Source organism: Thamnophis sirtalis, unplaced genomic scaffold, assembly GCF_051295495.1.
Source record: "Thamnophis sirtalis isolate CommonGarterSnake01/CBP01778 unplaced genomic scaffold, rThaSir2_p1.2 scaffold_12, whole genome shotgun sequence".
Taxonomy (NCBI): Eukaryota; Metazoa; Chordata; class Lepidosauria; order Squamata; family Natricidae; genus Thamnophis; species Thamnophis sirtalis.
Window position 1 is genome coordinate 29,881,302 of NW_028261392.1, and position 13,812 is coordinate 29,895,113.

The window sequence follows — 13,812 nt, forward strand, 5'->3', positions numbered from 1 at the left end:
TTTTTTCATAAAGTTTTCACATTATAATTTAATTTCTCTTCCTTGAATAGAGATTCCTCATAATTCATGTTGTTAAGATTCCCACTGGAATTCGTGCATGCATGTATACATCTAATATAAACATGAAATGCATGATTCCTTATTGAACTCTCCTACCCAGAAGACAGGACCAGAATAATTTCACGGTATTTTGAACAGGGAATAAAGAATCATGTGTTTTGTGTGCATATTTAAATATATGTACCATTTGAGGCTAGCTGCCAGGAGTGAGTTCTTGATTAAAGAAGCTGTCAACCACTGGAACAGGATATCACATGAAATGTTGGGGTTCTCCCTGTACTGTTCAAGTAGAGCTGCATAGTCATCTGTCAGAGATAACTCCAATGGATCTTGCACTACACAAGGGGCTGGGATAGATGGTCTCTAAAGTTTCAACCTTGATTCTGTGATACTATAAGGATTCATACAGGTATTGCAAACTGTGTTTCTCAGTCGAGCACAGTAATGTTTCTCAGCCTCAACAACTTTTAAGATGTGTGAATTTCAACTCCCAGAATTTTCCAGTCAGCATAACCCAGAAGTCCACACATAGAATAGACTAACATAGAATAGAAAGAATAGAAAGAATAGAATAGAATAGAATAGAATAGAATAACAGAGTTGGAAGGGACCTCTTCTAGTCCAATCCCCTGCTCAGGCAGGAAACCATTTCAAACAAATGGTTGTCCAATCTCTTCTTTAAAACTTCCAGTGTTGGAGAATTCACAACTTCTGGAGGCAAGTTGTTCCACTGGTTAATTGTTCTAACTGTCAGGAAATTTCTTAGTTCTAGGTTGCTTCTCTCCTTGATTAGTTTCTATCCATTGCTTCTTATTCTGCCCTCGGGTGCTTTGGAGAATAGCTTGACTCCCTCTTCTTTGTGGCAACTCCTATCAGAACACTGCTATCATGTCACCCCAAGTCCTTCTTTTCATTAAACTAGACATGCCCAATTCCAGCAACCATGCTTTATATGTTTTAGCCTACAGTCCCCTGATCATCTTCATTATTCTTCTCTGCACTCTTTCTAGAATCTCAACATCTTTTTTACATCATGGGGATCAAAACTGGGTGCAGTATTCCAAGTGTGGTCTTACCAAGACATTATAAAAGTAGCATTAACATCTTTAAATTGTTGAGATTGACAAACACTTTGAATGAAATCAATGTCATTTTATTATTGATAATATGAGCCTGGCAATTTTCTCAGTGACTATGTTGCTATGGAGAACAAAATTATCCATGTTGGTTTTCTGTGTGGATTGGAATAGAGGGGGTGGAGGCTAAGCAAACAGAGATCTTGGAAGGATGCGTTCTGATTTCAGAATTGGGCATCTGCTTTTAAAAAACTTTTGAGCATTACGCCCCACGTTAGAGCCCACATGACTCAAAGTCCACCCAGTGGCCAAACTGTAGAAATGCACCCTTATGCGATTTAGACAATTGCTCAAATTTAAAAATGGTTGCTGATTCTGTTATTCACTGCTAATGAATAAACTGGAAATTGTGATTTACTGGAATTAAGTAAGTACAATTATTGTCCTTGTCCTTTTATATCTGGGGTGTCAAACTCGCAACCAACATGCCTGTTGCATCATGTGCTGGCCCCGCCCCTGCCCTTAGTGAAGGGGGAAAAAAGTCCTGATACGTCACATGATGCCACCGTGACAACACGAGTTTGACACCCCTGTTTTATATCTTTCACGAAGTCATGGCTTATACTACCACCTACTTGAGTTGTCTGTGTGTATCACCTGGACTCTGTGTTAAGGCAAAACAAATTGTATGAATTTAATTTAAATGCAACAATTTTAGAATTATGCTTAGATATTGAAATAATAAATCATCTGCTGGTAAATTACCTGGGAGAATTTTTTCTCAAACTAATTGGTTAATTTCCAAAAACTACTGGAAATCTTTTATCTGCTCATTATAAACCAAAACAAAATCTCAGTCTTGTTGGTTTTTTATATCCTAAATCCCTATCCATAAATATTTGAATGTGGTTAAGATTTTATTTGAAATAAATATTTATGTAGGGTTATTTTTTAAAGACCTTCAGACCTATGTTTTATATAAAATGCCCATGCATCTCATTTGGAAACCAAGGACCAAGAGTATGGAGGAAGAATGGAGAGGCCAATCAAGCACAGTAATCCCACAGTCATTGAACCAGGTTTTAGTGCTTTTGGCAAAAGTTGCTCTCATCAGAAAAGAGGACTTTGGACCACTGAGCAACAGGACTTTGGACCACTATGCTTCATTAAGACCAGGGTCAATGCAGCCATCTTACCAGGAGATTTTGGAGCACTTCATGCTTCCTTCCGCAGATGAGCTTTATGGGGATGCTGACTTCATTTTCCAGTTGCCCACACTGCCAAAAGCACCAAAACCTGGTTCAATGACTGTGGGATTACTGTGCTTGATTGGCCAGCAAACTCATCTGCCCAGAACCCCATAGAGAATCTATGGGGCATTGCCAAGAGAAAGATGAGAGACATGGGACCAAACAATGCAGAAGAGCTGAAGGCTGCTATTGAAGCATCCTGGTCTTCCATAACACCTCAGCAGTGCCACAGGCTGATAGCTTCCATGCCACGCCGCATTGAGGCAGTAATTGCTGCAAAAGGGGCCCAAATCAAGTACTGAAAAGCTTATACTTTTCAGAGGTCCGATATTGTTTTATGTACAATCCTTGTTTTATTGATTGCATGTAATATTCTAATTTTCTGAGATTGTGAATTTGGGGTTTTCAGAGCTGTAAGCCATAATCATCACAATTATGACATATCACAGCTTGAACTATCTTGCTTTGCATGTAATGAATCTTATCTCATATATTAATTTTACCTTTTAAGTTGCATTACTGAAATAAATTAACTTTTGCACGATATTCTAATTTTTCAAGTTTCACCTGTATAGTCAGATATAAGCCAGGGCAGAGACCTATGTATATGGCTCAAAACCTGATGTCGTCTAAATGAGCTGGCCATGAAAGTAAGATTTATTAGCAACTGTAAATTCAGGATATCTGAATATCTGAATTGGAGAAGACAGCACTGGTCATACGCATCAGTAATATTATATAAATGAATTATTTCTCGCATCATCAATTTCATCTGGTAACTTATATAGTGTAAGGCTAAGTTGTTTTATATTTTATGCAACTATTGAATTTTGCTTATGCACATGCAGCCATTTTAGATTTCTGCTTGTGAAATGTATTAAAATATGCATGTAAATGTAGAATAGAATATGCGTGGTCACATGTAGATGTGTTATTTCATTTCATCACATCAATAAAATATAATTATTATTTTTTGTAGAATATTTTTGAGAGAAATAGAAGATTATATAGACTGCCCTCAACTGATAGGACGTGGTTTCCTCGAACGGGTAAGTATTAGATTTTAAGTAACTTGGAATGAAGAGTTGTCACTAGATTGCTCTTCCTTAGTATTCTTTCAAGATGCAAGAATTTATGTCACTAGGACTGGCTGAGTTCTCATTGACATTTCCATCATCCCAATAAGACTGATCTTTGAATGTTGCTGAGAGCAGCAGAGGAATACCATCAAGATGGCTTAAAGAAATTTCTTGGTGTTATCCACCCTGTTGTACTCACCAACATTCTTCCAGTCTCCTCCATTAATGCCACTACAATTACTCTGTGGGGAAAATCCAAGAAATTGTTATTGCTTTTATTATTTATTAAAAAAAAAACCTGGGGGGGGTATTCAGAAGGTGAGCTATATAACTGTTACAGGAGGAGGAGGAAATGGAAGGAGAAGGAGGAGAAGTTCTCAGCCTCATTCAAGAAGAGCCTGATGAGTCTCAGATAGATGAACAGATACTTCGACTGTGTAACAACCAGTTTTCCATTTCATGTAATGCTTTGATTATATGAAGTGCCTTGACTACAGATCAGCTGTACTAATGCCATAATGCTCCAAGAATAAGAAAAATTGCATTTGTCAAGAAATTTAGGGGCAGGATCAATCTACTCTACCACCATTCTCATATACCAGTCTATACAGATCTTGATCTTTACACTAAATCAGTGTTTCTCAACACTAGCATTACTTTGAAATCATTTGTAAATTATCTGCTGTGTCAATCGATTTGCCACGTTTAATCAATCATTGAAGTGTGTGTATGTTTAGAAAACAGTTTGTAGGCTGCTGCTAGTTCCTTTGAAATAGCAAACTACCCTCTCAATGTCTCATTATTTTCCTTGATATACGGTAAATGTTGCATGTTACAGATTTTCAGGTTTCCCATAAAGGAAAAAGAATAGCAGAAATCTGAACAGGAAAAAACATTTTTGAGATGAGTCAATACACTCTGCCAGTATCTCTTGTCAGAAGAGTTTGGTCTTTCAGTAAGATTGTCATTATAGATATATTCTTTTAATAAAACAGATGCTTCATTGATTGATTCATGGTTTTCTTTTTTAAATTAAGATGAAAGACTTCAAAATTTATGAAAAATATTGTCAAAATAAACCTCGATCAGAAAGTCTTTGGAGGCAGTGTTCAGATTCAGCATTTTTCCAGGTATTTTTTATGTACTTGGGACCATATTACTTAGTCAGTTATTACTTTGTGGGGAAGAAGTTATTGTCTGTCTTTTATTTTTTGTAGGAATGTCAACGAAAACTTGATCACAAGTTGAGTTTGGATTCTTATTTACTAAAGCCTGTTCAAAGAATAACCAAATATCAACTGTTGCTAAAGGTAGGCATTCAGCTATGTCCTTGATTGATTGATTGATTGATTGATTGAATGAATGAATGAATGAATGAATGATTGATCGAAGTCAGGTGGGACAGGAAGTAGCAAATTATTAGATATCAGGAGAAATACAGGCAGTCACATTTGTGGCACACTTTTCAGAGAGGGACACTTTTCAAAGAGAGACGCGGTGGCTCAGTGGCTAAAACACTGAGCTGGTTGATCAGAAAGGTTGGCAGTTCAGCGGTTTAAATCCCTAGCGCCACATAACGGAGTGAGTTCCCGTTACTTGTCCCAGCTTCTGCCAACCTAGCAGTAAAAATGCAAGTAGAAAAATAGGAACCAGCTTTGGTGGGAAGGTAACAGCATTCCGTGCGCCTTCAGCGTTTTAGTCTGGTTGGCCCCATGACCACGGAGACGTCTTCAGACAGCACTGGCTCTTCAGCTTTGAAACGGAGATGAGCACTGCCCCCTAGAGTCGGGAACGACTAGCACATATGTGCAAGGGGAACCGTTACCTTTCAGAGATTGTCTTTTTTTTAAATCACTATATAAAAAATAATTTGCCAGTGACTTGAAATTTGCAATAGGCTTTATAGTTATCCTTAAAAAATATATTATCACATAGAGAATTCCATGTTCCTCTTCAGGAATCATCTTTCCAGACAAAAGGTATATTTGGGGAGGGAGGAGAAAGACAAAGGTTACATTTCCTGTTCCTTTGTATAGCTTACTTTCAGTATAATCGGAGGATCAAGGGATAATCTCTTCCCTGGAATAAGTAAAAAGTAATACTCCAAGAGAGACTTCATGGCAATAAAATTTATCCTTTCTGAAAGTAAGATCCTTCTGCTGGATCAAAACTGGTTCTTTCTACAGGAAGAAAGTCTAATCCAAGACTCTGAATGCTTCTACTTCACAAATGAAAAGTAGAGTTTGTTCAGTAATACCTTGATTAAGGGGACAGAAGAAATATAGAAAAATGACGGTTGCTGCTAGTTTTTGCATCATTACTTAATTTAGTATTTGTAGGATAGATACCAAAGTACAAGAGCACTAAGGGAGACACCAAAATGGCAAGAAACCTTTCAGAAGAAAAAAATATTAAGAAATTATCCTGGCCTGAGCATACTTCCAATGTCAGAGAAATTTGCCTTCCACAAGTGGGTGGGGCCAAATGGCAAGGATGATCTCTGAAATTTGATGCACAAGGCAGCCAAGTTTGCAAGGCCAATCTTGTAGCGCTTTTTCTCATTCCCCTATCCTTTGGGATGTTCACTCTGGTGGTCAGATAATTAGCAAGAGGTCAATTAATATTTGAATTTACATTCATTGGGAAAGAAAGGGCTACAAATGGGTAAATAGGCACACAGTAGAGAATACACGTTGAGAGAAATATGCTACCACTGACTGTTTTTGCTAGCATGCTCATGCACTTAGGCAAAAAAAAAAAACACTTTGTATAAAACTGATTAAGATCTAGTCAGTTTCAGGCAGCAATCTGCCCAGACAGTGCTGATCAACTAATTAAGGTCGTAGAGCTGAGTTTGTTAAGTTGCCAGCACTTTTTAAGGAAGTGCTGTTCTGCAGATAAATTCTGCTCAAGAAGAAATAGCTTGTTTAAGTAAACTTTCCATTCTAGAAGGAGGGTGGGGCATTGGACAAAGATGGCCCGTGAACTGATCAATACTTGATCCTGAAGCTAATTGTCTTTTATTCTATCCACTTGATTTAATATCTATTTGAAAATAAATGTAAAATTGATTCACCTTTTACATTATTCAAGACCATTACTCTTGCCCCAGTAGATTAAAAGAGCCCCATTAAGCATTTCCTTAATGATATACTATGTATATGTTTTTCTGTAGCCTGAAGTACGTGTTGTTTTCCAACAGGAAATGTTAAAGTATAGTAAAAATTGTGAAGGTGCTGAAGATCTCCAAGTGGCCCTGACTTCAATATTGGGAATTCTTAAAGCAGTTAATGATTCCATGCATCTGATTGCAATCACTGGCTATGAGGTAACTGGTAATATTTCTTTCTTTCTTTGTTCATTGAATTTGTTTGCTGCCCAATGCCCATCTTACCACAAGGTGACTGCTTACAACATTAAAATAAAACCATAACTATACATACAGATGTTTAAAATCACATTAAAATTGCTAATTCCAAGTTATAACCAAAGAGAGGGGAAGAAGGGGACAGAATATACAAAGTGGGGTAGGTAGAAGCTGGTATCAACAATCTCCAGTGTGATATTTCCCCATTGTGGTCCCAGGCAAACTAGCAGGTTTTGGAATATCATATTTTATAGACAGAGAAGCAAGACCAAGCCTGACTATCTAGTGCAAATATTTTATTTTTCCAGTAGCCTGAAATAAAATATTTTTTTATTCAAATTAAATCCCAACTCTCATTAGGGCTTCAAGGCAGTATAGATAATCGATCCTATTTTTTTCCATCACAACAATTGAAGTGGGTTGGGCTAAAGCAGGGCGGCTGGCCCAATGGCATCCAGGATCCTTGAAGAACTAAGGGTGATAAATAACAATTTCATAATTCTGAAATAATTATCGTTATTAATACACTGGACCTCCCAAATCATTTTTTAAATGGTAGAAAGTTCTGTTTTTCAGATGACGTCTCTCAGTTAACTTTGCATCTTATCTCTCCATGTAATTGAATGAAATGGAAATTTAATTAACCCAACTTAAAAATAAATACAGGTAGTCTTCGACTTACAAACACAATTGAACCCAACATTTCTGTTGCTAAGTGAAGCAATCGTTGTGATGAAGAAAAATAGGAATGATTATCTATACTGCCTTGAAGTCCTAATGAAAGTGAATTTTGCCCCATTGTACAACCTTTCTTGCCAGTTATTAAGCGAATCACTGCAGTTGTTAAGTTAGTAACAGGTTAAGTGAATCTGGCTTCCCCATTGACTTTGCTTGTCAAAGTTCGCAAAATTAATCACTTGATCCCAGGACACTGCAACCGAGATAAATACAAGCCCATTGCCATCACATGATCATGGAGATGCTTCCAGCGGTTGTATGTGTGAAAAATGATCCTGCATGTAGGAAGACTATGCAGCAGCTGTTCAGCTGTTTCTTCTCAAAGGCAATCTTTAGATAAAGTAAATAGAGGAAGCATAATGTGGCAGAGGGGTCTGAGGCCCAGTGGGGTGGGAAGCAGGCCCAAGACCTGCAAAGATTCAGTGGGGTGGGAAGCAGAGAACTGTGTTCCTTAGGGAGTGTGGGAAGCCTGAGTGGGCTGTGTGTAAATTGAGGAGGTGCTGTAGTGGAGAACTGGGCTTGGGCTAGACTTCCCAAACCCCTCCTCCTTTTGAGGCACCTTGTGCTCTACAACAGGGAGAGCAGAGGTGGGTTCCTACTGGTTCAGACCGGTTTGGTCGAACCAGTAATAATTTGGCAACCTGGGTCGCTGGAACAGGCAGCGACCCAGGCCTGCCACGCCCCCAAACAAGTTCTCCTATGGTGGCGCCATCCTGGTTTTCGGTTCTGCGCATGCATAGAACAATTTTTATTGTAGAAATATAATTTTTTTTCCCTTTAACGTTTTGCACATGCACAGACCATTTTAGGTTCAAATGCGCACTCACATTTTGCATTAGGTGCAAATGCACACATACACGGAACCGGCAATAATACTGGCAGCAACCCACCCCTGTTGTTAAATGAAGGAATCATGTGGGTAATTCACTTAATGATCACAATACTTACAACTGTAACGGACAGGCTTAAGCAAAATAATCATTTTCTGCTTTGGTTTTGAACTTGCTGAATTATATTACTTGGGCCATCATTATTTAACAATCACATTTTACCCTGTTTCCCTGAAAATAAGATGTTCCCTGATAAGAAGCCCAATCAGGCTTTTGAGTGTATGCGCTAAAATAAGTCCTCCCCGAAAATATTGCAACACAGCAGCAGCCATGAGGTGACCACACTCACTGCCACCTGCACCTCAAAAATAATAAGATGTTCCTGAAAATACGGCTTATTTTGCAGGTCAAAAGAAAGTAAGACCCTGTCTTATTTTTGGGAAAACACGGTAGTAATCAGAAATAAAATCATCTACTTGCAATTCTATTGATCATGCATGTGTGTGTGTTTCCTTTTTTTTTTTTTCCTTGAAGGGGAACCTGAATGAACTGGGGAAACTTTTAATGCAAGGATCCTTTAACGTATGGATTGATCATAAAAAGGGTCACTCAAAAGTGAAAGATTTGGCTCGATTTAAGCCAATGCAAAGACATCTCTTCCTCCACGAGAAGGCAATCTTATTCTGTAAAAAGAGAGAAGAAAATGGAGAAGGTTATGAAAAAGCTCCTTCATACAGTTTTAAGAATTCTTTAAATGTAAGATTTAAAAATACATTTAAAATATATAGACAAATGTTTGCATTTGAAGTTCTGAATCTTAAATTGCATAATTTTAAATATTTGAATATTTGGCCAAAGACCAGTTACATTGGAATAAAACTAAAATTGCCTTATTTCTATTCTGTTCTGTTCAGTGGTGAATAAGCCTGAAATATATTGATCGTCTATATGTCATAAAAACATAGATTTGAAACTGTTCATCTTCTCTACTCCAATTTCTGTTTTTGGAAAATTAAAACAACAATATCAGTGTACAGTTTAATTAATGTAGTACCTAGTCAGTCTGGCCAACAAATGCAATCTTGTTTTCTCTCCATTTCTTGTATACTTTTTCTAAAATGACATAAATTAGGAAATCTTTAAATATTGCTTTAAAGTTATTTTGTTTTCTAGATGACTGCAGTTGGAATAACAGAAAACGTTAAAGGGGATATTAGAAAGTTTGAAATCTGGTATAATGCAAGGGAAGAAGTTTACATAGTACAGGTAAAATCTTTTCTTTAAGTGCTGTTTATTGAAAAAGCTCTTTATTTATTTGATCAGTTTTTTCCCCCACTTCTGGCAGCTATGATGCTCAAGAAAGCTAATAAAAACACAAAGACAATAGCATAATTACAAACACAAGAATAATATTTACATAATTTCTGCAGCAATGCGGTCCCTCTTCCAGGTCCTTTCTTCAGGGTTTGTGGGGGAAAGATGGTTAGAAAACAGAAGTAAGAAATTTTGTTGCATTTTGTGAAAATGAGACAGTGGCATCCCATTAGTGGAGGTCACTAATGATAAAATGGCAACTGTGATATCCCAATCCAAACCACTCTCCTTTTGCATAAATATACAAGGGGGTATTCATAAATATTACACAGATATATAATGAGGTAAGACTTTGCACAATGCTTGCCAGTTTTGACACTGACACAATTCTAACCTCATCTGCTGAAATTCTGTTCCTCCCTCCCTCCCTCTCCCCCTCCCTCCCTCCCTCCCTCTCTCCCTCCCTCCCTCCTCTCTCTCTCTCTCTCTCTCTCTCTCTCTCTCTCTCTCTCTCTGTCTCTCTCTCTCGTGGCCTGGCTGCCTTCAGAAGAACAAAAGAATTAAATTTCTGGTTGTTGTTGTTTTACATAGGCTGCAACTCCTGAAATCAAAGCTACCTGGGTAAATGAAATTAGAAAAGTATTGACCAGCCAATTACAGGCTTGCAGGCGTAAGTTAAGTCTTTCTCATCAGTCTCCCTGATATCTAATGCTTAGCTGTAAAATATCAGCATACAGTAAAAATTGTGTTTATTTTTCTAAACAAACAAATTTCTGAGGAAGGGAACAAAATTAGCTCTTCTTCCTTGAAATCATTAGGCGGTCATTATTTGAAGCAGGACTCACAACACACTTTCATCTTTAGCTGCCCCCTCGTAATTTTTCCTGTAGAAAATGGGGATCGGAAGGTATCCCATGGGTTTTTTTCCCTTCACATCAGAAAACGCACATCTGTCTGCTTGGGATAGGGATGCAAGGTTATTTTTGACAGTTCCCTGCCCCAATAAAGAAAAGGCAAGACTAAGCAGAGATGGCAAAGTATATATTATGAGCTAGAAGTGATGGCCATGAGCAAGTTACCATAGGTTACAGTTAGTTACTCTAGTTAAAACCCTATTATTTAAGTGAGAATTCTGTCCATATTCAGTACATTGTGATGTTAAAAAAAATGTATACATTTATTAAGGTATTTGGACTGCAGATAAAATAGTTCCCTGTTTGAACAACAGTTTGCCTTCATTCATGATTAGAGAACTTTAATGTTAGTCTCCAAAGCTTAAGCTTGTCAATGAAAGATACTTTCCCACTCTCTTTCTCACTTACAGAAGCTAGCCAGCATAAAGCTGTTGAACACTCTCAGAGTTTACCTTTATCTCTCTCAAGTAATACCAGGTGAGTCATTCTCTACATCAAAGATTACTTTTTAAAAAGTTGAAAACAATTGATGCTTTTGGATTTCAAGTGTCATGAGTCAAGTTAGAGATTTAAATTCTTAACTTTTGTGTAGTACTTAAATGTACTTTAGAGGCTTTCCCCCCAAATAGATTATGGACTCAGGTTATATACATGGTTTCCTAAAACCAGTTTTCCCATGTGGGTTTATATTCTAATGCACAATAAGTCATTAAAAAAATCATCTCCTGCAGTTTGTTTTAAAGATCTTTCTGTGATGTAAATCATTCACTATTAAGATAACTATAAATGATAACTCTCACTTTCTTCCATGAATAGCCCTTCAAAAAATGAGGGAAGGCACTTGAGAAAACAAGAAATGAGAAATTCAGATAGTCCAGATGGTTGTGTCAGTTCTGTAGCACCAAAGAATCTTGAAAAAAGCAAAGGTAAATTCAAAAGCTTTTCATGGAACCAATTGGAAAAGTTATGGTATGAAACAAAAAATAATGTGGTTATTATATTGTGATGTAAGATCAGTAAATATTATAAAATATTAAAATATAGAGGTCAATGCCTCTATGAAATTTGACTTTCAGGTTTCAAAAAATATGGACTTAACTTGATCCATTGCTGTCCTTAGTCTGGTTTAACAACTACACTAAAATAGTTACCCATCTCCTTTTTGTTTGAGGGAAATTACATTTAATAATGTAGAATCCCAATAAAGTCTGCTATGTGCTGGCTATGTTTGTCAATTCTTTGAAGAATTGAACTGTTTGACTCCCTTAAGAACTGCTTAGTAAACTTATGTTTGATAATAAAATTGGTCAGCAGTTCAATTTTCTTTAATAAATAAGGAATAAGGATAAACAGTGTGCTCAAGATATGTAGAAGAACAGATTAATTTTAGGAAAAAACAGTAAAAAAAAAACCTTAGGCAAGTTTATTAATGATAAGTACAGGGCGGGGCATAACCTTTTCCTAGGGGGTCACAGCAACACTTGTAATAACAACACAAATAATTCATACACCATTCGAAAGCCCATCAAAAACTGAGTTTATTGACACGATTTAATAGTCAGTATGACCACCATTAGCCCTTTGAACAGCATTCAAACGAGGTGGATAAGAACACAACAAATCTTCAAACAGTTCCGTTCGATTTTCCAGATTTTTCAACACAGTTTCCAAATTCATTCTCAAAGTTTCAACCGAAACAAATTTAACATTTAATAGCTCATTCAATTCAGTTTTTTATGGGCTTTAAAATGAGGTGTCGCGGAAGTTGTAAACTGCTGTCGATCTTGCTGTGACCCCCTAGGAAAAGGTTATGCCCCTCCCTCTGGAAAATCTGGAAAATCGAACGGAACTGTTTGAAGATTTGTTGTGTTCTTATCCACCTCGTTTGAATGCTGTTCAAAGGGCTAATGGTGGTCACACTGACTATTAAATCGTGTCAATAAACTCAGTTTTTGATGGGCTTTCGAATGGTGTATGAATTATTTGTGTTGTTATTACAAGTGTTGCTGTGACCCCCTAGGAAAAGGTTATGCCCCGCCCTGTATATGCTAATGGCAGTACCAATCCCTATAATTAAATCAGTGGTATTTCCAGTGTTAATTTGTGTCTGTGAAAAATGAACATTGAGAAACTTTCGTAGAAATAATGGATCTGATTGTTACAGATCTAAAGACTGCAAAAGAACTGATCGATCAGCCTTGAAATCAGGAAATAGCAATAGCATTTAGATTTCTTTACTGCTTCACAGTGCTTTATAGCCTTCTCAAAGCAATTTTAGAGTCAGCATTTTGCCCCCAACAATCTGAGTTGTCATTTTACCAACCTCAGAAGAATAGAAGGCTGAGTCAACATATAGAATATTTCATTCAAATGAAGTTCAAGCAGTTGTGCTGTGAGCAGATAATATGGGCAGATGATAGAGTAAAAGATGTGGTTATGTTCTGCAAGGCTGAGGGTGACACCAGAGGTGGGAGTCACATACTGTAACAACAGGTTCGCCCAGCGCCAGAAATGTGCGTGCACACATTCCATGTGTGCGGCATCAAAAACACAGCAATATAGGATGGGATTGTGGCCAGGTGGGTCGGTAGGGGTGGTGGCCTGAACCGGCAGCAGCCACCACTGCACAACACTGATAGAAGATGACACTGGATAAAGGGAATGGATAAGAACAAAGAGAGTATAGAAACCATAATAATTTGTATAGCAACCATAATAATTGTATAGCAGATTATAGCAACCATAATAGTTTGTATCCATGATAAAATGAACTCAACATTATGAGGAAGCACTAGTTTAATAAAATGAATCCTTCCTTTGCCTGATCTATCTATCTACAGCTCTCATTTGGAAATTATTGAAAATTGTCAGTGTAAAACATGAGTCTCATATCTGAAATATAGCCGCACCAAACATGAGCATGTTTTGACCAGAGGGGGGTTGCTAATCTTTTTACTACTGGTTCGGGTGCGCTCCCCTACGCACACAATGCTTCTGTGCATGCACAGAAGCATCCGAGCAGGTGGCGCCGTCATTGCTATTACTGGTTCAGCCAATCCAGGCCAAACCGGTAGCAACCCACCTCTGATTTTGATCTGGCAAAAGTCTCATAGCTATAACCCTGTTGTCACGTACTAAGGCTACCAGTTTGGATCCCAAAAATCAAGTTGTCTGGTAGATGACA

General features: G+C 37.5%; 1 protein-coding gene across 10 annotated transcripts in view; it reads left to right on the forward strand.

Moving 5' to 3' along the window:
* Positions 1-13,812, forward strand: part of MCF2L (MCF.2 cell line derived transforming sequence like) — a 107,603-nt gene that overhangs the window by 87,059 nt on the left and 6,732 nt on the right. For all 10 annotated transcript variants that reach the window (XM_087726355.1, XM_087726362.1, XM_087726364.1 and 7 more), the window contains 9 exons: positions 3,366-3,435; positions 4,503-4,595; positions 4,683-4,775; positions 6,668-6,793; positions 8,935-9,156; positions 9,574-9,666; positions 10,306-10,384; positions 11,039-11,105; positions 11,445-11,554. In XM_087726355.1, the coding sequence (XP_087582481.1) occupies positions 3,366-3,435; positions 4,503-4,595; positions 4,683-4,775; positions 6,668-6,793; positions 8,935-9,156; positions 9,574-9,666; positions 10,306-10,384; positions 11,039-11,105; positions 11,445-11,554 (953 nt within the window). The remainder of the gene's footprint in view (positions 1-3,365; positions 3,436-4,502; positions 4,596-4,682; positions 4,776-6,667; positions 6,794-8,934; positions 9,157-9,573; positions 9,667-10,305; positions 10,385-11,038; positions 11,106-11,444; positions 11,555-13,812) is intronic.